The following is a 25885-nucleotide window of genomic DNA, read 5'->3' as shown; positions in this document are numbered from 1 at the left end:
AAAATCCCAGGCCCACCCCAACTAGGTGAGTGAGAATCTGCATGTTCTCAGGATCCCCAGGTGCTCCTATAGAGAAGCACAGAACTCATTTATTTTTTTATTTGTATCTCTTTGTGTCTTTGTCCGTCCTCCCTTCCCTTCCCCTTCCCCTTCCCCTTCCTTCCTTCCTTCCTTCCTTCCTTCCTTCCTTCCTTCCTTCCTTCCTTCCTTCTTCTTTTTCTGGTACTGGGAATTGAACCCAGGGGTACTTGGGTTTACTGAGCTACAACCCCAGTCCTTTTTCATTTTTTGAGACAGGGTCTCTCTAAGTTGCTTAGGGCTTCACTAAATTGCTAAGGTTGGCCTTGAACTTGTGACTCCTGCCTCAGCCTCCTCCATGGCTGGGATTACAGGTGAGCACCACCACACCCAGCACCCTCGTTTATTTCCAAAGGATCACTCTGGGTGCTCTGTTGAGTATGCAGTATCCAAACAAGGGTGGGGGCCAGTAGACCAGGTAGAGGCTGTTGTGATAATCCGGGGGTGGGGGGTGGGGTTCTGCTGGTAGCAGGGAGGTTGGGGATCTGTTGAGAATGGATGTGAACAGAAAAGGGGAGAGTCAAGAGTGACTTTGAGGATTTTGGTGTGGGGTGGGAGCACTGGAGGATGAGCCTGTAAGCTTCATTCAATGGAAGAACCCATGCTGGGCTGGGGATATAGCTCAGTTGGTAGAGTGCTTGCCTTGCAAGCACAAGGCCCTGGGTTCAATCCCCAGCACCACAAGGAGCTCACACATCACAAGGGCTCCCTACTGTGTGGTGGCCCAGCCCATCTTCTTGCTGCCACCAGCAAGACCCATCACATGGGTCCTTTTCTGGCCTCTGGCTTCTTATGACCAGCAATGACTGCTCTAGGTGGTGGTGAGCCCTTCTTTCTTCCAAAGATCTCTTGATTGGCCTGTTATTCCCCAGGGCCATTTTGAAGAGCCAGGCAGACCAGGGATGCAGACAATTAGGAACTGGGGACCAGAAAGTATTCCTGGCCTCTCATTACTCTCTGAGCCAGCTGCAAACCAGTGAGGGATATGTCTAAGCTTTCTGCTTGGTGGCATCTCCACAATGACCCACAATGTAGCCTGGGCCCTGGGCAGCTGGGCAGCGTATCAGGGAGGTGCAAAGCAGAGCCATACAGTCCCACTCTCGCACCACACCTGCAAGCTAACTGCGCATGCTCAGAGTGCTCAGGCCCACCTGGAAACAGAGAAACCACTACCTCAAAAGACCCCATAGCAGGGGGCTGGGCAGCTCTGGGGGGCTGGGAGCCAGGCACTCAGGGGGCAGCCTCAGGTCCCCCTCAAACCCCGCACCCCCCGGGCCTGCAGGTAAGCCCCCACAGGGAGGCTTGGGGCCTTTCTTGGTGGGCGACTCAGATCCCCTGACTTCAATGAACCAAGTCCTGGAGTTGCCCAGCACCCCCCAGGCCTGCCTGGAAGCCCAGGAGCTAGAGCTCGGCACACCAGACCCTAAAAACTCTGAGCTCAAAAGGACTCAGAGGTCGCTGGCATCAGACATCCCTAGGCTGACCCAGCTGCCCAGTGACAGGAGAGCTCATTTTTCAACAGTAATACAGGAGGGAGACTGGGAGGGACTGACTGAGAGACCAAGGCATGGGGCGGGGGTGTTCTGCACCGGCAAGGCTTGGGGACAGCAATGTGGTGAAGAGGGACCCGGATTTGTCTCAAAGCTGGGTTAACCCAGCCAGTGCCAAACTTCCTCTGGGAGGGTTCCATGGAGAGGGCAGTGGTTGCCCCAGAGCTGAGACTCTCCTGCCCTCTGAGTTGTGGCTGTGTGTGTTTGAGATTCAGGGAGAGGGGTTCCCAGGGACAGAAAGGGGAGATCAGTTCCCATGGAGTCCCTATGACAGAGCTCTGAGCGAACACCTGGTCTGCTGGCGGCCAGCTGAGATCCTGCTCTCCGCAGCACCAAGCCCCCAGTCAGCTTATTTAAGCCACAAGGGTTAAATCACTGGAGTGTGACAAAGGACAGGGACCCAGGGTGGAACTGCAGGCATCCTTCTAGTCCCTTATCCAGTGGGGCCTGCGCCCCTCTGCACCCCAGCTCACCCAGGCTGCTCAGCCACCGTCCAGGATCATCACAAGAACTGAAAACCAAAACCAGAACCCTGAGTGTTCAAGAAATGCTTCCTACATCATGAAACCAAATCCCCACGTCAAGGGTCGTCACCGTCACTGGGCCCTCTCCAGCCGCAGCAAGAGCATGGGCCCCGTGGACTTGGAAATCGGTTTCAAAGCACTCAGCCACCTGGCACTGCCTTCGGTCACTCCGCTGGGACACAAGTGACCATCAATCCTTCTCCACAGGCAGCCTGACTCCTCCACTAAGACACAAAACAGCGCCACACACTTCCGCCCACAAACTCGCCCAGTCCAGGAGACCCTAAGGAGGGAGGGGACAGACCACTGGAGGGGTGTTTGTCTCCGACTCCTCTCCGGCGCACAGGCCGGCCCCCAGGGGAGCCAGGGCTGGGAGCCGATTTCCAGCCCGCCCACCCCTCCCCCTGCCTCCAGCCTTTCTCCGGCCTGTGCTCCCGCAGCCATTTCTTGTCACTGTTGAACAATAGGCCTTGCTAGCAGCTGGCAGCTTGGCCGCCCTGCGGGGTGGGGGGTGGGGGGACAGCCTTCTGCAGAGGGGGTTCCCAGCTCCAGGGACAAAGCCAGCCTGTGTGCTTCCCCTGTCAGGCACAAGGCCACACCATCCCAGATGCCTCGAGGGCTGGCACCTTAGGCCAGCAGTTCTCCTCCCAAGAGCTTTTGCAAAATCCTTGAGGCTGGCACCCCATGCCCAGAGATGCTAGTGAGCCCCACTTCCTGTGACTTTAAAGGCTAGCCAGGGAGGATCACGTATGTCCTGCCTCCTTCTTTTTGCCCCTGAGACCCCAAGAGGGGAAAAGACTGGCCCAAGGTCACACAGAGCCAGGACAAGAGAACCTGGGGTACTCAGTCCTGAAAGAAGGATCTCAATTCCTGTTTCACGGCTGGCCCCACCTGGACACCTTTCTTCTCTTGTTCCTCAGGACAATGCTGCTAGTGTGCTACTAGGGATCCATGGAGCCCCATGAAGAGGAGAGGTGGGATGACTATGCAGGGTTCCTCACATTAGAACACAGTCTCCTGCCCTCTCACCCTGCTCAGCCTCAAGCGGAAGACAATGGTGTCCTGAAGGGGTTATAAGAGAGAGACCCAGGCCATGATACCAGCTCTGCCACTTGCTGGCTCTCTGATCTTTAGGAAGCTGCTTAACCTCTCTGTAAAGCAGGGGTGGTAAGAAAAACCTCCGGGGAGTTGGGGGTAGGAGGGTTCACAAAATCATGAACACCAGCACTTAGCAGCGTCAGACACATGTGAGCACTCAGTAAATGGTGACCCTGGGGACTCTTATTTCTGATTCAGTCAAAGATTACCTTCTGAGAGGAACAAAAGAATCTTGAAAGATGGAGGAGGCAGTAGGGAGTGCGGACTCACAGATGGCCACGGATGCCTGCAGCAGTGTTCTCTGAAAGAAAATAGCTGACCCCACAAACAAGCATGGTATCTGGGAGTCACAGTGTCCCCCTATCAAACATGCTTTCAGCATTGAAGTCACCCCAGATTTTGCTTAGGGTCCACTCTATACAACCCTGAGAATGACATGGATTTTGGCCACTGATGTTAGCTACAGCCAACATTTGTGGACTTCTTATAATTTTATTTTTAATGTACTAGAACTACTCTAAGTGGTTTAAGTTCATCAACTCATTTAATCCTCAGCATTCCACGAGATAGCTCAATTATTCAGTCCATTTTATAAATGCAAAAGCAAGGTACAGAGGTTCAGCAATGTGTCCGACATTCCAGGTTGTCAATGAGGATTCAAACTTATGTGGTCTTGGTTGCAAAGCCAAAACTGGAACCCCAATGCTATAAACTGTTTTTCTTTAGACCATGATCGCTTCCCTCTCTGGGGCTCAGTTTTCACATGCATGAAATTGGCTCTTTGAGCACAGCATCCATATCTAAGGCTTCTCTTCTCATTGGTCCTGACCTCTCTGAAGATGTCCACTCTTGTGTGGCTTTCCTGACTGCTCTGCCCCCTCAGGCCCTTGCACCCCCCCCCACCTCCAGCACTCAGTGACCTTGGACCCCCCCCCCCCCCCCCCGACCAGGTGCTATATTCCTTTCTCCAGAGGTGTGTGACCCTGTCCCATCTTTGGTCAAGCACTGTTTTAAGAATCACGTGTGCTGGGCTGGGGATGTGGCTCAAGCGGTAGCACGCTCACCTGGCATGCGTGCGGCCCGGGTTCGATCTTCAGCACCACATACCAACAAAGATGTTGTGTCCGCCGAGAACTAAAAAATAAATATTAAAAAAAAGAATTCTCTCTCTCTCCCTCCTACTCTCTCTTAAAAAAAAAAAAAAAAAAAGAATCACGTGTGCTGCAAATATCAGGGTTTGGCAAATGCTTTCTGTAAAGGACCGAAATGCAAATCTTTTGGCTATGAGGGCCACAGGGTGGTCTCAACTGCAACTCTGCCATCATGGTGTGACAATTGCCACAGGCTAGTTATAGATAAGGGAGCACGACCATGTTCTAGGATCACTTTTTCTTTTTTGGTACCAGAGATTGAACTCAGGTGCACTTGAACACTGAACCACATCTCCAGCCCTATTTTGTGTTTTATTCAGAGACAGGATCTCTCTGAATTGCTAAGCACCTTGCTTTTGCTGAGGCTAAGCTTTGAACTTGCGATCCTCCTGCCTCAACCTCCCGAGCCATTGGGATTTGAGGCGTGAGCCATGGGGCCAGGCCTAGGGTCACTTTTTTTTTTAACAATAACAGGCAGTGGGCAGGACCTGAACTACTGGCTATAGTGTGCTGACCCCTGGGAAAGATGAACACCATAGGGTCGCTGATCTTCAAGAATCTTGGAGAGCAGCGGAGGAAACCCATGGTGCAATGCTAACCTTAAGGCACCACAGGAGCAGCAAGTGCATGTGCAGGGGCCCAGAGCCCTGGAGGAGCCCAGGAGAGAGGCAGGTTTTGACTGCAGAGTTGCAGAGGTGACTTTGTGGACAGGCATTTGAGCTTGACTTTTAAATGACGGACATTCTACAGGCAGAAGGAGAAGACAAGGTCACAGGCACAGTGCAGCTGTGTGCTGGGATTGGGGCCCACGCAAGGGAGGTGGGGAGAAGACCCTGCAACAGACAGTGATGCTTCGGAGCACTGTGCTTCTCTCATTCCATAAGGAAGAGCCAATCACAGGATTTCCCTCCCTCTTTTAATTCAACAAACATTTGTGCTGGCTATGTGCCAGGCACAGTTGTAGGCAAGAGAGGAGAGAGGTAACATTCATAACTTGCATTTTTATTGTACGGCCAACATTTTCAAAGCACTTGAGATATGACTTTTTCTTGTCCTCGAAAGTAGAGAGGTTGAATGACTTCCCTTAGTTATATCATTATGCTAAATCATTTATTTCTGCCAAAGATCCTATTGTCAAATTAAAGTCACATTTGGAGGTACTGGACCTATCATCTTTGGAGGCCACAATTCACCCATTACTTACCCCCACCCCACCCCTCCATTATTTTACATTTAATTTCCAGCTCTCTCCTATCCAGCTGATCTAGTAGCCCAGAATGGCCTGGACAAGGTAAGCTGGATCCCATGATTCCATCCAAGGTGGCCCAGCTAGCCCCTGGAAGCTCGTGGGAGGGTTATCATCGGGAACTCCAGGAGAATGGGCAGCAATCACCGCTGGTGTTCTGGCAGTCACCTTCAGTGTCAGAGATGCTAGAGAGGCAAGCCTGGAGGAGACCAGTTAGGAAGCAGGTGCAATGGTGGGGGGCAGAGGAGTATTGGCAAGAAGGCAGCAGAGGGACCAAGAGGCTAGGATTGGGCCCTGTGCCTCACATGTGGAGCCTGGGAACAGGGTGAGGACTGCAGGCTTGGCCTCCGGGGAGAAGAGGCTGATTTTGAGACACATTGTGTGTGAGATGAAAAATTCTAGAATTTGACATTGATGTCCAGAGCTCAGGAGCAAGGCAGGAGCTGGCAACTAGTTTTGAGACTCCTGAGTGGGTGAGATAGCCTTGGGAAAGCCGGCAGTGGACAGGGTACAGGCTTGGAGAACTGGTCATGGGCTAAACCCTGGCAAAAATGATGTCTAGAGAGAACCAGGAAAGAAGGTGGTTCTGGAGACCAAAGTGGCTCAGGAGGACAGAGAGCACCAATCCTGGCAGAATCTCTGTGGACAAGACCCTGGGTTAGGTCCTGTGCTAGGCAAATGGGTAGAGGGCTTGCCTAGCACATGGGAAACCCATTCCCAGCAATCCCTCCACCCCCACCCCCACCCCCACAAAAATCATCAAAAGAACTGCAAACACGAATCTCCCATCTTTTAACTGTTTATTGTATAATATAAAACTACAAAAGTAAGACTGCTCATTTCCATGTACATTTTAATCTGTCCAATTGTTTAGATTACAGCCCGAACCTACATTGAACACAGCCCTCTGGGTTCCGATGTGACGTCTGTAATATTGCATAGAAAAGGCACAGCTCTCAGGTCTGTGGGGAAAGGTCACACCTCCTTTTTGACAAGAAAAAAAAAAAAGCCTTCCTCAAAACCCATGCACCAAACATGTCACTATGTACATCTTTTTCGAAATCTTGGTTGTTTGTACATGTGGACTGCACTTCTCTTCCAAACTTATTATCCCCAAAAGAAGTCCAAAGTTTTTTTTTATTGGCTTTGTCTGCAATAGCATTTGATCCTGGCTAATTTTCAAGAACCATTTAGACTCATTCTTGGAAGCATTGAGAACAATTGTACATAAAAGCAGGACAGGAACACCTTGCTGCCCCCCACCATGTGTGGGGCAATTACAGGAGTTAACCATTTACAGTCAGGACAGGTTAAATATGCTCTTTTCAATCTTTTCAGAAAACGGTATAAAGGTCCAATTTGTAACAGCAAAGTTTTGAAATTAAGACAATTCAGAGAGAGTAGAATAACAATCGCTGCACAGAGTCTTTTTTTTTTTACATCTGTCACTTAAGAAGGCTGCCCCTGCGGTATTCATAATTCATTTGTTTACCGCAAAGGTGGTTAATAAATTTAAGCTTTAAAAATGATCTGTAAGTTGATACTTTGGCTCTTTGGAGCTTATTAAGAAATTTTTCTTGATTGACCTCAGGGTGGTTGGGGGCACTCCAAGGGGCTATGGCGATAAAAAGTTCAATTGATAAAGACACTCAGGGGTGGTAGGAGGCTCTGGCCATTTCTCACCCTTTGGTATGAAGGTGGGTGCCCGTGTGGTTGCCCCTTTCTGTCATCAAGAGAAAGTGCTACTAAGAAAACTTTTAAAAATATCAACCCTTTGATGCTTGATTTTCTTAAAAATTTGGAGGTATTAAAACATTCCTCATCCATACCTTTTGCATATTTCAAATAGACCCATATTAGAAGAGACAGTAAAAGTGGATGTGGACTGTGTATCTGATGAGAAGACCCATGGGGGTCTGGCTTGGACCCCCTTTTAATACAGATTTACATTCCTACAAGAGAATACATTCCTACCATACATTCTGCACATTACCATCCAGATGTTGTTAGAGCTCCACAGTAAAATAAATATATTTACACAGAAAAAAAAAGGAATAAATAACTTATGGGAAAAAAATCACTTCAAATTCAAAGCTCTTATGATTCTGCTCTCATCTTGTCACTTCATTGCACATCACTGACAATAATTGTCCTCTCCCAGCCCCAGCCCCACCCAGCCCATCTTTCTCATTAAAGGTACCTCAAGTTGCCTGCCTGGCTCTGGATGCCACTCATAAAGGGGAAGGAACTGCTGCCAAGAGGCATTTGGAAGCACATCCTGCACTGGAACTGAGATGTGGAGATCCCACTCCGGCTCCTACTCCTCTCTGTTGGGACATGGCTTGGTAAAAATAGGACACAAAGACACTTTGAACTCTGGAAGGCTTCACTCTTTCTGAAAATGGGCCATTGGCTACCCATGAACATCTCTGTTAGACCGTGAGCATCAAGAGTTTATGGCAAGGGTTTCAGAGTTAAAAAGCACTTGCCTGCTGTCGCCGGGGGTTTTTGTTTTGATTTTGAAGCCCAGCCTTACAAATACACCAGAGTCAGAGAACCAAGTTTGGGCAGCGCTTCTCTGTGCTTATTTGAACTGTTGCCCAACATATGGGATTTGTTTAAACACACGGTTTGGTAATCCAACGAAAGTACAGTTGTTCTAAGTTACTGTAAATCAGTTTTTAACAATGGCAAATCAACTGCTTTACCCTGTTATTGTTCAGAATAATCAACACTATTGTGTGTGTGTATGTATGTAGATGTGTGCAGCACGTGGCCAGTTTGCAGGGTCCTCCAGTTGTACAATGCATGCAGCCTGGGCAGGCCCGTCTCCTTATAAGAAAGGGAAGCTCGGCGACACTGGAAGCATCGATAACAACTCTAACCTTAATTATATGGTCCCTGGTCCTATATCAAAGGAAATGACACATGTGCAGCAGTAAGAGGTGTTTGCGTGGAGGTTGCTTGTAGGAGAACGAGTTGCAATTTGATCAGTTTCTCATTGCTCTACTGAGTTGATAATTAGCCTTTAAAGACACATTCGAGTGGGAGAAAAAAGCAAATTAGAATGCAGAAAAGATTTAATCGTATCATACCCGAATCTCTTGCTTAGATGAGCAGGTCCTTCATCACAAACGCATTTGCTTTGCCATGTGCATTATAAAAATAAAACTATCTATGGCTTGTTTAAAGTGCCATTTTCTCAAGTTGACTTTTTTAATTGGCCAGAGAGACCCAATTTTATCCATGGCAAGAAGTGAGCAGAATTGGTGACTGAATATTGACAAATGACCAACAACAGACGACAACAACAATAACAACAAAACAAAATCCCATAATTTAAAATTTTTTAAATAAATATAAAAGTTATTCCTAAAGAAGCCACCTGCATAACAATATAGGTTGTAACCTGCACTCAACAGCTAAAGTACCATTGGAAGAAAGAGAAAACTGAAACAGAAAGGCCACAAACAATCTCGGCAACAAGCATGATACATTGCAAATGTTTTAAAATTAAATGTACACCACTAGGAATAAAAAGCTACTTCTTAAGGGTCTCCGGGGGGTGGGGGGCGTAGGGGAGGAGGGGAAAACATGCATAGAAATTCCTGTCTGTGTATTTGGGTGAAACAGCCTTATAAAGTGTGGTTAAATTAGCAGTTGATTTAAGAAAGCAACGAGACCAGATGCTGTGATGCAAAGTGAGGAACTCCAGCTTCAAGAGTCGTGGATGTTGGAGGAAGAGTGCATCCCGGCCGAGGCGAGGCAAGCGAGCCGAGCTCACTGTGGTGATCATGAGGATGCCATTTCCAGCTCTTAGCAACAGAGGGAACAAAAGCTCTAGGGAAAGGACGCTGGAAAAGACAATTTAGCAACATGATGGATGCCTTCTGGAAAGAATTTCTTCTTTATGAGCCCTGAGCATTGCAATAGGGCTCAGCTCCATGAAGAGGTTGGTTGCTTTTCATAAAATTTTGTTTGTATGTAAAATTTCTGGTTCATCATAAAAATTACGCCAAAAAGGGAAAGATTTGGGTTTTCATTAAAAAAATAAAAATAAAAACAATTAAAAGCGCAAACTTGGCATAAATACACTCTTAAGTAAGATGATAGCCGTCCCCCCACAGAGGAAGCTAAGGAGAACCATCACTCCAACCCCGAGTTCCATGGCCACCTCCCGCCAATTGCTTAATGCAAGTTTGATGAGCAGATGCGGCTCTGGCTTTGGAAGTCACAGTACTGGCGGGTGTTTGTGCCAGAGGGATGGTGCTTGTGAAATTTGGGTGTGATATCACCTGGCCCTTTCTTAAAGCGCTGTGTGTGTGTGTGTGTGTGTGTGTGTGTGTGTGTGTGTTTGCATTTGGGGACATCAACTGCAGATTGATTTGATCCAATTTTCTCTTGCACCATACACATATAAAACATTACAACTCTATAAAAGTACAAGTGCAACTTGTACATCTGAAGTTTGCAGGAACTATGTGAGCAAATCCTATCAAAATAGCTATCTCATATGTATAAACAGCATTTGTTTTTAGAAAAACAATATCATAAACTGCAGAATCTGTACAAAAATATAAAATAAATTTGGGCAGCAGTTTTCTAAACAGCCATGTAAATGCAACACTTACGAGGAGTACTTAATGCCTCTAAAAAGGCTGATTTGCCGGGTCAACCTATACAGGGCGAAAATGCCAGGAAAGGTACTGAGATTATCTAAATAATATATATATATATATTTTTTCTTTTTTACCTCTTGCATTAAAACTTATAGAAAAAATAGACAAATATGCACATGCAATTTACAGCTTTTCCAACTTAATCCTTGTGCTTCACTCGAACTGTTTATGTTTGCCATTCAACATTAGCAACATTGTCTTCAAATGGACTCTTTCCTATACCAGGGTAGTAGGTCTCTGAGGAACCACTCAAAAAAAGCATATTAAAAGTGGTCATACTTGGATGAAGGCACTCCAACTCTGCTCAAAGCAAAAACTAGTGTGATCCTTTTGTAAAATTTTCTTTTTTTCTCTGAAAAAGGCAGGCAAGGGTGCATGCACAGTGCGGAGAATTGTCAGGGTTGTGGGGAGACGCTCGCAGTGTCTGGGCGGGCATGGCGGTGGGGTCAGGTCTCGGAGTCCCCGGGTCTTAGGACCCAACGAGCACCTCCATGATGTGGTCCAGTTCTGTGAGGTCCATTTTGAAAGGCTGACTCGGGGTGACGGGCTGACTGCTATAAGGAGCCAGAGTCTTGAGGAGGTCATCGGCCGACACAGGGGCCATTTTTGAGGCTGCCCCCGACGCAGATGTGCAGGGGTCAAAATCATACATGGACGTGTCAATGTCAGCAAACAGGATGTCGTCCAGGGTCAAGTCTGTCAGGAAACCCGTGGACGTGGTTATTTCAAAATTCCCAGGCAGAGAGTCCATCAGTTTTGAGTCATCCGTACGGCCCTCCTGGGGCCCCTCGGGTTTCTGGATGCTGGACTCACTGGAGGTCCCTTTCAAGCTGTCAGTCGCTGCCACGGTGGCCTCTGTGGAGGTAGATGTGGGACAGAGCTCCTCGATCTCGTCCAAGGCAGAGGAGAAGCTGTCCTTCTCGGGCGGGAGGGCTGGAGGGGAGAGTCTGGTAGGAGCTGCGGGCTGCACAACCTGCGAAGTGCAAAAAGTGTCATCGTCGTCCTCCAGCAGGGAGGCCGGGGTGAGGCAGGCCTCCAGGGGTGTAGTGCTTCCGAGGTCACAGGGAAGGGCGGGAGGGGGTGCGAGGTGGCTGAAGGCAGGCGGGGCCTCTCGGTAGCTGTCGCTCAGGGAATCACTGGGCTGGGAGGAGGGGGTGAACCCGGGCCTCAGGCTGCCTTCCTGCTTGAGTTCCTCCTGGATCCGCCTCAACATGTTGTTAATTAAAACGGTCTTTTGCAAGCTGGGCTCTGTCAGGGGCCTGTGGTTATAGAGTTTCATAAGGGAAATGTTGAAGATAGTCTGGCGCTGTAAGGTGTAAGACACCTTGGATGGACCGTCGGAGGGAGACACGATTTTGCCTTCCAGCCCATCTTCATGCTCATCAAACTTCCGTTTTCCTCCTTTACCCAACATATATCTGCAAAGGAGAAAGGCAGGAAATGGCATGAATCACACAAAGGCTAATCTCCACCATAAAACAAACAAACAAAAAAAAAGGTGCTGACTTAGACGTCAGAACTTGGACTTCAGTTTCTTGCCTGGGTGATTTAGAAGAGCAGATGGATTAATTGGGGGAAGACCTTTCAGAAAGAGAGAAAACTGGGAAATCTACCCTCATATGCCTGCAGAACAGTTTTTATCGCTAGGTAGTCTGGCGAATGTATTTCTTGAGAAATGTGTACGACACAGACAAGTTAGGAGTTACCATGGAAACTGTGATTTTGACTTTCTCAGCTCATGTGCTTGCGTTCGCATGCCTAACATTATCATGCAGGTTCAATTTCCCTTCCCCAAACGGATTTATTTTTAAAGCTCAAGAAAACACTTACAACGCTATGACCTAAACAGATATAGGTGTCATAAATTACAGCTTTAACGCATCTTGAACGATTAAAAAAAAAAATTAGAGAAGGAGGAAGGTGTACAATTTTGGTAGAACTGTGTGTGCTTTCAAAATGCCTTTTCCTTCCTCATTATGCATCAGAGCCTTCCTGCCTGTTGGGTGACATGTGGTGAAACACTTGGCCTGTGTTAAATGACCACAGAGACGGAGCGGCCACTGCTTTTCACTCCAGAATCAAGTGGAGAATCCAAGTTTCTCCTTGGCTCAGTTTCACTGCACAAGGTCATGTCTGAATGTAACTGCATTAATTTTAAAGTAATCTGCTCTGATTATAGGTACTGCTGTTTGGATACTTGAGACATTTCATAAGGAAATACCTACTGTGATTCTACAGATACATATGTACTTCAAATGAACAAGGTCCCCGTGTTAGGCCTTGCAATTTGATAATGGGTTGAATTTTAAAACTCCTTTCTGAGTCCTGGTCTTCAGTTGGTTGTTGCCTTCTACACAGTGACCCTTCCAACTCTGTGGTCACGCTGTCATTACCTCTTTTCACAGCTTCCACCATCAGAGAACCATCTCAAATCCAGCAGCCTGTGCCTCAGATCTCACTTCCAACCATTCAATCAAGGAAGTCATCCCTCTGTTGTCTGGACCCGGATGCCTGGTCTAACTAAGCCAGACCCTGGCATGTTCCTTCTCTTGGTGCATGGCACTCACACCTGGACCCTGTGAATCCTTTCTGAACTTGACATCTGTGAGTGTCAGATCCAGGCAACTACTTTGTAGGTACCTAGTTTTTCTTCTATTCTTTACTTACCTTTTACTGAACTGCTTCAGCTGGCTGAAGTTGCCTAGTTCTAGCTCACTCCACCTCTACGCTGTCTCAGGCACTCTGCCAGGCCCTGCGTGGAGCCCCATGAGAGCAAAGGCTGGTCTCCAAGAGGCTTTCTCCTCCTACGACTCATCAGCGTCTTGAATTCCAAGTCTCATCCTAAAGGAATAAGGCTAATGGGATACTGACACTTCACAAAACTTCTTTCCCATACTTGCTTAAAAGATGACCATGCTGTCCCCTGAGGCACACATACAGGAGACAGTGCCTGGCACACAATCCCAAGTGTGGTGACTGACTTCCAATGCCCCAGTCACCAGGAGATAACGACAACTGCAACCTATCAGTTGTCATCAGTATCAGCTTGAGATCTGTTAATGCTTACAAAGAATGTGAAGGTACTTGTACAAAAGATTTCCCCTCATTCTGTAAGCATTAACAAAATGGCTGTCAATCACTAGGACCAAAAAGACCAAAGATCCATCCTGTAATTAACTGTTCTCTGAGACAAGGAAGGTACAGTAGTAAGAACTGGCTTATCTGACACTTCATATGACAGAATTCCCATCATTCAGTGCTAAAAGTCTCATTTGTGTATCTGCTTTGCATAGGCCATTTCCTATCTAAAGTATCTGTGCTCATTTAAATTTGAGGGTGAATCAGAGTGGAGGTGGTTTCATTTCACTTTGCACAACAGTTTCTACTTTATACATCAGAACTGTTACCAGGTTGGGGATATAGCTTAGTGGTAGAGTGCTTGCCTAGCATGTATGGGGCCCTGGATTTGATCCCCAGGACTGCAAAAATTTAAAAAAAAAAATGTTACCAGACATCTGAGTTTTGAAACACATAGTTGTATTCACAATTATACTATTTGTGTATTTGTATGCCCTTACAATTTGAACATTTAAATACTTGCTTAAAAACAACAACACCTCACTTTTGCCAAATAGCTTCTGGGTGCATTTAATTCACACATAAAGTTACTATCGGATCCATGTTACATTATAATGTTATCAGGCCAGTACACTTAAATATATATGTAAGTACACAAATACACACATGCACCAACTAAAACAGTGTTTGTCAAAGTGTGGCCCACAGATGGGACCCATACGAACTGTCATCAGTTTGCAATGAGGTAAGTAGAGATATAGTTTTATTTATAAACTTTTACAGTAAACTTAACAAAGTAATTGTATGTTAGCACATCTAATTTTAAAACAGGAGCTTTTACCTTTTACATCTTTCTGTTTTTACTTCACTTTTCAAGTAGGTATTTTTGTTATGTTTTACTAAAGTCCATAAAGGATTGAGAGGAAAAAGCAAGATGGTGCATCACTACAGAAAAGTCTGGAGAAGCACTGTCCTCAAATGTAAACCAACATAAAACTAAAGGAGGGTATAAACTTTTCTTTACCCATCAATGTAGAACTATTTAAAGACTTTTTACCATAATAAACAACAGTACTTTTTCAATAATATATTTTCCTAGAAATAATTACTGAACTTACTGCACTCGAATATTTAAGAAGCAAACAGGCCACTCAGTACTTAAAGATCTGAGGTGGCACTCTCAGAGAGATTCCCGTTGGTTTCCAATAGGGAAGATCCAGCTGATCAGAGCCCTGTGACAATCCTAATGATTTAGGAAAAGCCTGAGAAGACATCTGTGATACTGCCTGAACCAGGAGGGTGGAGGGCCCCGGTTAGCAACACTTGGTGAGCAGGAACACATACACAAATTGAAGCCCGGGTGCTCTTGGAATGTGTAAATGAGGACCCCTGATAAGAGTGTGTCTCCGAGCAGGTCTGTCTTCATTTCTCTGCTGTGTGGAGAGGCAGGGCCGGCTTCACACACCCACTAAAATTGCAAAATGCACACCATCCTGATTTTTAATCCTAATTCTAAATCCTTAAGAAAGGAATAAGAGTGTAACATGATCAAAGTCTATTCCACATTTTTATTTAAAAAGAAAGCTGCCCCTAAGTTTGCTTCAGACGCCACAGCAACATTCCAATTAGCCTGGTCAGGAGCGGCCTCCAACTCCTGAAGGGGAAGGGCAGCGAGAACTCCCCTTCTCAGGACTCTGTGTTAACCACCACCTCCTTAAGCAGGGCACAATTTAAAGAAGAAAAGACAAGACATGCCCTCAAGAACCAGAGGGCAGGAAGCCAGACGCGTGGGCCCCTCCTGGCCTCTCTGGGCCTGGCTCAGGCTGGCCATGGCCAGGGTCGCCAGCTCCTCAGAAGCCTCTTTCTCCTCAGGCTTTCTGAGAAAATAACAATAGTTCTTTAAGCGCAGTTGGAGAGGCACGTGACCTTTCAAAAGGCCTCACTAGGCAGCAGCTTGCAGATGCAGCAGTAGCAGGAGCTCATTAAGGGCTTCCAGGGAACGCGGCGGAAGGGGGCTCCCCTCGGCTGGCTGTGCAGCTCATGGGCCTGGAGTTCACCCGGAGCACGGGCTGGTGACTTGCTTGCTTCCAGGCCACCCCAGGGATCTGTCGCCCACTCCTTCTGCTTGTGAAGACCAAAGTCCAAACCCTGCGTCTTCTACCCAGTTTTTCAGACAAAGCCCCCAAAGACCCAGAGCTTTGGGGTGGGTCAGAGATCCCTCCATATGGAGAAATCAGGCAGGTGCTCCCTCCCTCTTCTGCTACCCAAAGGGGACTCAAAACTAAGCCCAGCCACTTTTCTATTGAATTTTCACTGACTCTTACTACAAGGTTGGAGATGGAACACCCTCCCTCCCCAGTGAACTTGTTAGAAACAATTCTTAACTTTTCTATACTTTTACAGATTTTTTGTGGTGCTGGGAAAGGAACCCGGACCTCGCACATGCCACGCTTAAGTGCTCTCTCTGCCACTCGGCTACACCCCCGCCCCCAGCCCCATCTGTATTTTTAAAAACAAACTTTAGCATACACTGCAGCAAATTAAATTTAAAAGATAAGGAACAAAACTCACTAGTAGCAAAATAAATGAAAACTTTCCCAGGAAGATTAGTTCTGAAGAGAACTCTCTGTGCACCAGGCCTGGCCTTCAATGGAGCAGCCTTTCATTAGGAAGGACCCTACCCTCAAAAGCTACAGTCTGCTGGGGCACAAGCTAAAAAGTAACAAATGTCACTAGGAGTTTCCCCAGCAGACAAAGGGCCAGAGGACCAGGGGACTGTTTGACCTGGCTATTCTTCCTTCTGCAATTCCAGATTCTGAGTGGCTCCCCCAGGAGGGAATTAGCCATTACCACAGACTGGAGCCAACAAGGGAGACTTCTGGAAACTGGCTTCGTGGCCCCCTGTTTGAAGTCTGTATTTAAGGTGACCTTATCTCTTCATGTTTGTCTCCCACCTCCACAGTGAGCCCCATGAAGGCACAGACAGTCCCTGAAACACAAAAGATGGCCCTTGGGGGCTGAATAAATGAACAGTAAGTGGAAAGAATGAGAAAAAATACAAGGGACAGCAGAGAAGATGGTGTAGAACAGAGCCAGGTATGTGTCCCTAACTGCATGGACTAGAGGGCGGAAGAAAGGGGAGAGCAGCTCAGCTTTACAGGGGACCTGGTCACAAGGAGGGGTCTGAGGTGCACAGGGTGGGCAGGAAAGCTGAAGCTGGGCAGCCTTCCTGTGAGAGCCCCTCGTTGGAGCTTCCATTTTCAAACTTGGGCACGCACCAGCCTCCCCAGCCTCTCCCGGGGACCTGTGAAACCCAGGCTCCTGGCCCAGGGATCTGCCTTGCCAACAAGTGTCCAGGTGACGGGAGAATTCTGAGAACCCCCGTTCCCTCTTTTCCCCATCAGGCCACTTACGTTTAAGTCTGAGAACATCTTTTCTCAGTTAATCTTGATTCCAGAGGTCTTCCCTATTTGTGACTAAGCAAGAGGGCAAAAAGGAATGAACAGCCTCTTTGTGATAGCAACTGACCGCTCAAACATACGTACAATTATTATTATTTTAAGAGACAGGGCCTTGCTATGTTGCCCAGGCTGTTCTCAAACTCCTGGGCCCAAATGATCCTCTAGCCCCCTGAGTAGTTGGAACCACAGGAATATACCACTGGGACTGGCCTGACAACTGATATTTTAAAAAATTAACATGCACAATTAAGATGTTTTAAGTTTAATTTGAATGACAAAGTTCGGCCTCTCAGAATGAAATATCAGATCCTACTGGCTATGAGGTCTAGACGACACTTGCTATGATCTTAAAGTGAATGCAGTGAGGCCCAAGGTCCAAAAAGGAGCTGGAACAGTACCTATGTTTATGCTTAATTGTTTAGTTATTTATTTTTGTGACAGTGGGAATTGAATCTAGGGTGCTCTATCACTGAGCTACATCCCCAGCTTTTTTTTTTTTTAAACATATTTAGTTGTAGATGAACATAATACTTTATTTATTTTTATGTAGTGCTGAGGATCAAACCCAGTGCCTCACAAGTGCTAGGCAAGCGCTCTCCAACTGAGCTACAACCCCAGCCCCCCAGCTCTTTTAATTTTGAGACAGGATCTTCCTAAGTTGCCCAACTTGGCCTCCAACTGGCAATCCTTCTTACTCAGCCTCCTGAGTAGCTGGAATTACATTTGTGCATCACCTCATGAGGCTAGTACCTAAAAATAAAATTTGTGAAATATTATCTTTTAAGACATTCAGGAAAAAATATGCAAACATAAAATGAATCAAGAAAAAGTTATATCTAAGCCATTTTTTCAATTATTTAAAACCTGTGCTTCTTAAAATTTTTATTTATTTATTTTTTGGTAATAGGGATTGAACCCCAGGACACTTAACCACTGAGCCACATCCCCAGCCTTCTTTATTTTTTATTTTGAGACAGGGTCTTACTAGGTTGTCTACAGCCTCGATAAATTGCTGAGGCTGGATTTGAACCTGTGGTCCTCAAGCCTCAGCCTCCTAGGTTGCTGGGATTACAAGTGTGCACCACCACAACCAGCATCATCATCATTATTTTAATTAGTGGCACTGAGAGTTGAACCCAGGAATACTCTACAACTGAGCTAAATCTTCAGCCCTTCTTTAAAATTTGAGACAGGGTCTCACCAGGTTGCTGAGGCTGGTCTAGAACTTGAGATCCTCCTCACTCAGCCTCCTGAGTAGCTGGGATTACAAGCATGCATTACCACAGCTGACTTAAAACTTTTTTTTAAATCATTGTCCCTTTAGGGTTATTAAATTGTCAAAATAAAATAAAATGTTATGATTTTTAAGGAATGAATATGAAATCTACATTTTCAAGCCACCACTCTTGTCATCCCAATCTCACCACCAAAACATACTTCTTTCACATGCAGGCTCACCGAGTCTGTGGCCCCAGGGCTTCCTAGTGGCCCAGGTGAAGACCCTAGGGAAAGACTATACTGTGGGGGCCCTCCTCAGCCCCCCAGGAGGATTTGCTTCTGACTGTGCCAGTCAAGAATGATGCAAAGGTCTATATTATATGTTCACTCGATTCATTCCCCAAACTCAGCCATCAGATAACTCAGTCACCGCTCTACACAGAAAGAAAAGCCTCCTTAGCTAATAGACTTTTTTACTTGGTATCCATAGAAGAGAACGAATGCTATCTAAGATCTTTAAGAGGGGGGTAAAAACTGACAGCCGAGTCCCAATTTCTGAAGTGGAGCAATGACTGGAGAGGGTGTGACTGATGCCCGACCAAAATGGAGTCAGAGAGAGTGGAGGCCCCTGGTCCTTCACGGAGAGAAGGCTCTGAGCTCAACACCACCCTCACCTGGAAGAGGGGTGCTTGCTGACACCCAGGTTGGGATGGTTTGTACCAGGCCTAGTAGGTTGGTCCCTTATGTGCATTTTCAAAAACTTGATCCAATTCCTTTTGGATTAGTAAATAAGAGCAGCTACAAATTCAGCATTTTCCCTTTTCAGGAGTGTAGGAAGCTGCACGTTATTTCAAAAGTCAGTTACAAGGCAAAACTCATCTACGGCATCTACGGTTTCTAGTGATGCATGTGGCTTCTGGGGAGCTGGTCATATTTGGTGTCATCCCCCTAACCTCCTTAGCACATGGTCCAATATGACTCCTGGGGTGACGATCAGTTGCTGAAGAGCCTGGCAGCCACCAATGCTGAAGATAAAAACCATAAAACCCATAAAAACGAGGCCTCTACCCCAACATCCATGCGGATCTGCTTCTTCTGAGGAAAACAACCAAAGAGGAGTGACAAGCACCTCGCAAGGCCAGAGCAGCTGCTTCCTTGTGACATCCTGTGCCCCCCAAGCCCAGGCCCTCTAAGTGGAGACACATCCTTTCTGTTTCTTTTGGGGTAGTGCAAAAAGGAATGGCCCTGGCAAAACTGTGTCTGTGACAGGCTTCTGAGCCAAAGAAAGGTCGCAGTGGGTAGGCTGGGAATTGCCTGGGGACAACTTCTGACACACAGAATAGCCTCTCCTTTCTCCTCACCTTCCTGCTTGCCTTCAGATGAGCTTGGGATCCTGCTTTGGAGGTGTCCCTGACGGAAGGCCACCTCCCATCAGCAACCTGGAGCCCCCCTTAGTCCACTGTCCTACTGTGTCTTGGGGCAGGAGGGAGAAGCCGGAGCCTCCTTGACACTTGGACGGGGGCAGCCTCCTTCGCTGAGGCAAGTTTTCACACTTAGAATACTCCACCTTGAAAAGCTAAGGGCCAAGGAACCTGATGACGGCTAAGCTTTTAACACCCTCCCTGCTCCAAGTAACAGCAAAACCCGGCCAGGACCAAAAGACCACTTTGAAAAGGACACGGTGGTTGGGGAGGCTGGCGGGATCAGAAGTGGAGGCCCAAGAGAAGAAACACAAGGCCTCAGTAGGGCCTCCCAGTATCCTGGCACTGCAGCTGGGCAGTGGTGACTGTCACCCCCCCCAATGAGGGGGGGGTTGCAGGTGTGGGGGATGGTATTCCCCACCCTCAAGCTAGACTCCAGACCCCAAAGTGACAGCCACAGAGACAAAATTCCGGTGGGAAGAGCACCTCAGCTTATTTATACAGATGGGGCGGGGCTGGTGACAGAAACCCTAAGAGCTGCCTGGATCAGGAAACTTTTTTTTTTTTTTTCTTAAACCAAAGCCCTTCCAGGATTTTGGAGGTCCCTGCAGTAACATCCATGCTAATTGGTAAGTAAGACAAAGCCTCCCCTAACAAATCAGCAATGTAATTATAAAGCCAGTCGCTAGATCAAGCCAGTTACCCCAGCTCAGGGAGACTGTAACCCGACACGGCAGATGATGGCGCCTCCCACTGCAGCCGCGGCTCCCACCAGCCTGCTTGGAATCAGGGACACCAGCACAAGCCTCCTGGCCTTCCTGCAGTGGCCTGAAGCCCACAGAAAAGCTGAGTTCGGCCAGGAGGCCAACCTCAAGTAAACGTAAGAAACAAGTCTCATCCTGTGGGGTTATTTTCTAATGTCCACATTTTAACAAATTCTTGTGTTCCCTCTATTTACATGTCTCCATTAAATTGAGGACAATTTCTAATGCTGATACTTTGTCAAATATAATCTTTCCTCTTGGAAAAAAGAAGTCTTAAAATCTTAACTAACTCTAATTGCATTTAGTAAACTGTCAAATTCTGGAAGGGAATATTTCAAGAAACATTCTTTAAAATAAATTATGTCCTTGTTGGTAAGCATTTGGAAAGAAAAATAGGCTTTTTAGAACCTAAATGTCAAGTAGTATAAAATGTTTCTAATATCCTGTCTTAATGCTTTTCATCTCGCTGGAATTTTAGATTTCAATCCCATTTCTAATGAGGCCAAGGACACCCATCACCTTCCAAGGACAATGGAAGTGCTTAGAATTCCTTTATTTTACCTAAGGAGTGTGGCTAAAAGCAGGGCACACTTAATTCAAATGAAAAGTTGAGTGGAATTACGCAGTGTCTGAATTTAGTTTAATAAAAACATATTCAACATGATCTGATGCCTGAAATTGGCTTTAAAGTACTCAAAAACAACTGGCCACGAAGATGAAACAAGGTCAACAAAAAGTGGATAACTGTTGAAGCAGGTGACAAGTATGAGGTGGTGTATTGGACTCTTACTTTTGAGTATGTTTGGAATTTTCCATAATAAAAAATTAAAAAGCACAACACATCAATACATACTTTTAAAATTCTACAAATAAAAAAATAAAATAAGTACGAAAAATTATTTACACCCTCAGTGAGAACTATTATATTAACTTGCGAGGTGTTTTTGCACAGAAGAAAGCTGCTAACGATCTATGTAAACAAGCCAGCCCAGTACAAGCAGGAACGCCGGTAAACTCTGAAAGGCAGCGTCACATCCAGCCACATGGGGGCGCAGCAGAGCAACAAGGCACCTCTGAAGTCGGCTTCTCCACTGCAATTTCTGTCTACAGAGCTCTCAAAGTCTACACATTTCAAGAACCAGTCCCAAATTCAGGTATCCACAGGGCCATGTTAAGCAAGCTGGGAGCCTTGCCAAGCCCAACTAAATTATATTATGCTATGGTTCAAGCTCTGGAAACACTGTACAGGAAAGGTTGTTGCCTGAATATAAGTAACAACGATGTTTCTAAAGCCATAGTTAAGATCCCTGGAGGATTCCTGAAGTGAGAACACACACACAGAAACAAACACAAATGCAAGTCACGGGGTGTGGACTTAGAGAAGCCAACAGTTCAACTGTCCAGTGGGGTTCTAATGTGGACTCTTAACCACACACGGAATCTCATAAGTTCAGCACCAAGAATTTTACTAGTATAGAAGTCTTCAATAATCCTATTGCTTCTTAATAACAGTAAATTACCTCCACACAGAGCAGATTCTGCTTCAGGCAGTTATTTGGGAAAACCCTTCATAAAGGACATTGGGGAGGAGCTATTTGACTGTAAAATGCAATGCAGTTAACTTAAAGGAGATAATGAAGCAACTGACTGTGTAACTACTTGATTTACTGTGTAACTACTTGATAGAATTCTTTCTATTCAAATTACAAGTTCAGGTTATATGATGTGTATGTATCACAACAGATGTACTAGTTATCAGTTTTTCCATTTGAAAATTGGTAACTATGAACTACAATTATTTACATTAATAAGCTACTTCATGGTAATTTGGTGTCAGGAGTACCTACATCTTTACAATTCTGAATGAGTGTCTCATTAAGGGAAGGAATCCTCAGATTTGACACCCCCCCTCCCCCGCATAGGACTGTCTGGATCAGGATCACCCAGCAACCCCCACCCATTCCCATGCATAATGAAAATATTTTTTTCTCCTGTATTTATAATTGCATGGATGGGATTCTGGTTTCAACTCTCCTGTAGCATCTTTTCCCCAAAGATACCTTGTTTTTCTCCTCACACAAGAGACCCTTAATAAACAATGTCAGGGGAAAATAAAGAAGGCATAGGGTAGACACCAAAGGCTTTGCCAAAAGTGACATTTTTTTGTTTCTTAAAGAGGGTCACCAAATATATAAAACAGTCAATACTATAACAGGTAAATGTCAGTTTTAGAACAATTTTGTGGGGGAAAAAATTGCATCTTAGTTAAATCCAGGTTTTGCCACTGAAGAAAAACCATGCATGTAACCCCAGGAAGCACTTTTTGCTTAAAAGTTAAAGATTAAAAACTAATCATGCTTTCTGATTTGGATAGCTTATTACTATGAAAGATCTTTTAAAATATTCTTCACATATACAGCATAGATTTCACCTTTTAACTCCCACGTGTGGTCTACAGAAGAAAACCAGAGAAATGGTTTCTTCTTTACCTATTGAGTAAGGTGAACCACTGTATTGTATGGCTTAAATCTGGGTTCCTTAAAAGAAAGATATCACATTTCTACAACATGACATACGAGTACAAAAATTTAAAGTACAGGATCATAGAAATATGCTCCAGAGATATGTAAAAGGGAGGAAATAACTTCTATTATGCAAATACCTGTTCCATGTAGGTAACCTGCATCTTTGGAATGTTTATTTTAGTTGCCTTTAAGAATTAGGTAGGCTGATGAGGTTTTATTAAAGACAATTTAAATTTTATATCATATACTTGAAAAATTCACATAGTAGAAAAAGGCAATGAGGAATAAAACTAAACTTCAGTGCAGTAAATGATACTTTGTAATTTTTTTTTTTTTTTAAATAACTACTTCTGGGCTCTTCTGAGATAAAATGTATTTCTTTCCAGGGACTTCTGTGTATTGATAATGAATGACTCACTGAACTTTAAGCAAAGTCATTTAGCAATATACAATCAAAATAATCAGAGTAACACACTAAATGTAATAAATATTTATTTCTAAGGAAAATAGTTCTTAATACTTCAACTTTAATTTCTTCCAAGGACCTTTAAGTAAAGCCTTCCTCTATCCTCCCCAGCTAGCCCCCCTTAACATTCTATTTGTCCTTCCTCTTTGGAAGCTTTAGCAGAAGCAGGGGCTACCTGAAGAATCGTCAGACAGCTAAGAATCACTACCAGGTGAAATCAATCTTATTTTATATTTTTGATATGGTAAAACTATTTTTTAAAATTAGTGTTATCTATTATCTATTCAGATAGACCATTACCAGATTCCTGACAACTAGAGAGGCTAAGCAAAAATCCTTAGGCTGCAGACCACAGTGCCTGAAGTCCTCTGGCAGGTGGCTCTTCCATGATACCATGCAAGATACAAAAAGACACAGACATGGAGGCGCCCCCCTCAACAAAGGGAAGAAATCTGAAAAGCAAATCTGTATCATCTACCAGGGAATGAGACAAGTACTCACTGAAGATCAGTTTGAAACAGTTGCTGCCTCACTATCTCATTCCAGTGGCTAGAATTGTATGCAAACCTGTTCTGGTGCAGAGATGACCTTGGGACTTTCAGATTCCCTGGGTCTAACTTGGGCAATGCTTCTCAACACAAGGGTGGGGTACTCCAGCAGGCCAGCTCCAAGCCCCAGGAGCAGCGGCATGGCCTGAAATGATAAGCAGTCAGCCAGAGAAGAGGAGAGCAAAGGGCTAAAGGTTGATCTGCAGCAAGGGACTTTTGATTATTGAATTTGTCTGACCATAGCAGTCAAGTGTCCTTTTTCCTTTTGTTCAGTGAGTTCACACAATCCACTATAACCATAAGTGTGCATATGTGTGCATTATCTATATATTGTTTTATATAAATATTATATGTATGGTTGGAGTTGTGGCTCAGTGGTAGAACACTTGCTTAGCATGAGTGAGGCACTGGGTTCTAAGCACCACATACAAATAAATAAAATAAAGGTCCATCAACAACTAAAAAATACTTTTTAAAAATTATATGTGATGTATATATGTATATATATATATATGTGTGTATGTATATGTATGTGTGTATAACACACACACACATACATATACATACACACACATATATAGTGTTAGAGCCAGAATCCCTTCATCTTCACTATTCTATGTGAAACTCCTTAGAAGAATAAAAATGCTTAGTCTAGATTCTTCCCTTCAGTTAACCACCTATGAAAGTTTTTAAATCGAAAAAAAAAATCTCATAATTAACTAGTAACCCTCAAAGCTACAGGTTTTTGCAAAGTGACCAAAAGATAGTAATGAAGACTTGAGTTAGTTTTAAGAACTTAAGTTTGCTGCTACCCAGAGTTACTAGAGAAACAAAGCTGCCTTTGGGCACCTCAAACTAGTCAGACCTGCTGTAGCAGTTGCACAGCGGCAGCTGATCTGTCCTCTGCCCCCTCCCTTCAGCCCCCCACCCCCACGCATCCGCACAGCTCAGTCCACTCTCCATAGCCAGGCCAGGCACACTCAACCCTAGTTCTGCTGTCCCTTTTGGGAGGCAGGGCCTGGTCCACCAGACAGCATGCAAGTGGAAGAGGAGGCCAGGAGACTTCATTCAGTACTGAAAACTGCAATGGGGGCAGAATGGAGCTTAGGTGATCCTGGGCTTCTACCACAGATCAATCCAACTGCGGCACTTGCTTCAGTGAATCCTGGCAGGTATTTCCAATTAAGTTCAGATGAAAGAGGATCCTGAGAGGAGAGTGAGTCTTTCCAGTTTTAGGACCCCTCAGACCACAAAGACAGCCAAATTTTCAAAAGGGAGCTTGCATTGTCTGTATGTGGTACTTGTTGAAATTACAAGTTTGTATCTGTGCTGTCCTATTAGACTTCATGTATTTTAAAAGACATTTGCTGTCTTTATTTTGAAATTTTAATTTGTATGTATTGCCAAGAAAATTTTTAGACAGTCAAGTATGTTTTTGTTTGTCTCCTGATCTTCGGGGGTGGGGGGGACAACCAAACAAAGCATCTATTTATTGCCCAGAATAGGAATGTCCTCTTATTGGGCTGACATATGCCATTCACAGATTCATACAAAGAATGAACTGCCACACAGTGCTAATGGAGAAAGACACAGCTCCACACAATGAGTGATGGACGCTCCAGGGGACAGTTCTGTTCATAAGGGTTTCCCAGCATCTGCACATAGGGCAGAAGTTTGCCTTTAATACCAAATGCACTGGCCATTTAATACAACAATTAGAGAAGAGGGGAAAAAAAATAAGGCATGCCCACTTTGGTTACTCATTGTTTCCTTAAAAAATATTAACACTAAATTAAGGGGCCGGGGACATAGTTCTGTGGTATAGCATTTGCCTAACATTCTTGAGGCCCTGGGTTCAATTCCCAGCACTGCAAAAACAAACAAACAACAACAACAACAACAACAACAACAAAACCAAGTTATACTTAAACATACTTCTTAAACACAAGTCAGCCTGTAGGTTTCTATTAATTGTTTAGTGAGTAGGTAAAAAATATATTATTTGCACATACGCAGTGGCCAAAAGCATTTTTAGATTTTCATGTTCTGCTAGTCAGAATTAATTAATGGAAAGACCT

The 25885-nt window shown here is 45.2% G+C and overlaps 1 protein-coding gene and 1 non-coding gene across 5 annotated transcripts in view; one reads left to right on the top strand and one right to left on the bottom strand.

Annotated features, from left to right (window-relative positions):
- Positions 1 to 688: 688 nt before the first annotated feature.
- Positions 689 to 762, top strand: Trnaa-ugc (transfer RNA alanine (anticodon UGC)). The gene has a single exon. It is a non-coding gene; the product is annotated as a tRNA-Ala (tRNA).
- A 5668-nt stretch (positions 763 to 6430) lies between these two features.
- Sertad2 (SERTA domain containing 2) overlaps positions 6431 to 25885 on the bottom strand; it is a 109671-nt gene continuing 90216 nt past the window's right edge. For 3 of the 4 annotated variants that reach the window (XM_078029112.1, XM_005322069.5, XM_078029111.1), the window contains one exon: positions 6431 to 11744. In XM_078029112.1, coding sequence (XP_077885238.1) covers positions 10796 to 11740 — 945 coding nt within the window. In that variant the 5' untranslated portion in view covers positions 11741 to 11744 and the 3' untranslated portion in view covers positions 6431 to 10795. Of the gene's footprint in view, positions 11745 to 12993; positions 13919 to 25885 lie in introns of those variants that run through there. The other variant, XM_040270681.2, reaches the window with a different exon arrangement.

This window comes from Ictidomys tridecemlineatus, chromosome 12 (assembly GCF_052094955.1).
Source record: "Ictidomys tridecemlineatus isolate mIctTri1 chromosome 12, mIctTri1.hap1, whole genome shotgun sequence".
Taxonomy (NCBI): Eukaryota; Metazoa; Chordata; class Mammalia; order Rodentia; family Sciuridae; genus Ictidomys; species Ictidomys tridecemlineatus.
This window is presented reverse-complemented; position numbering and strand designations above follow the sequence as displayed.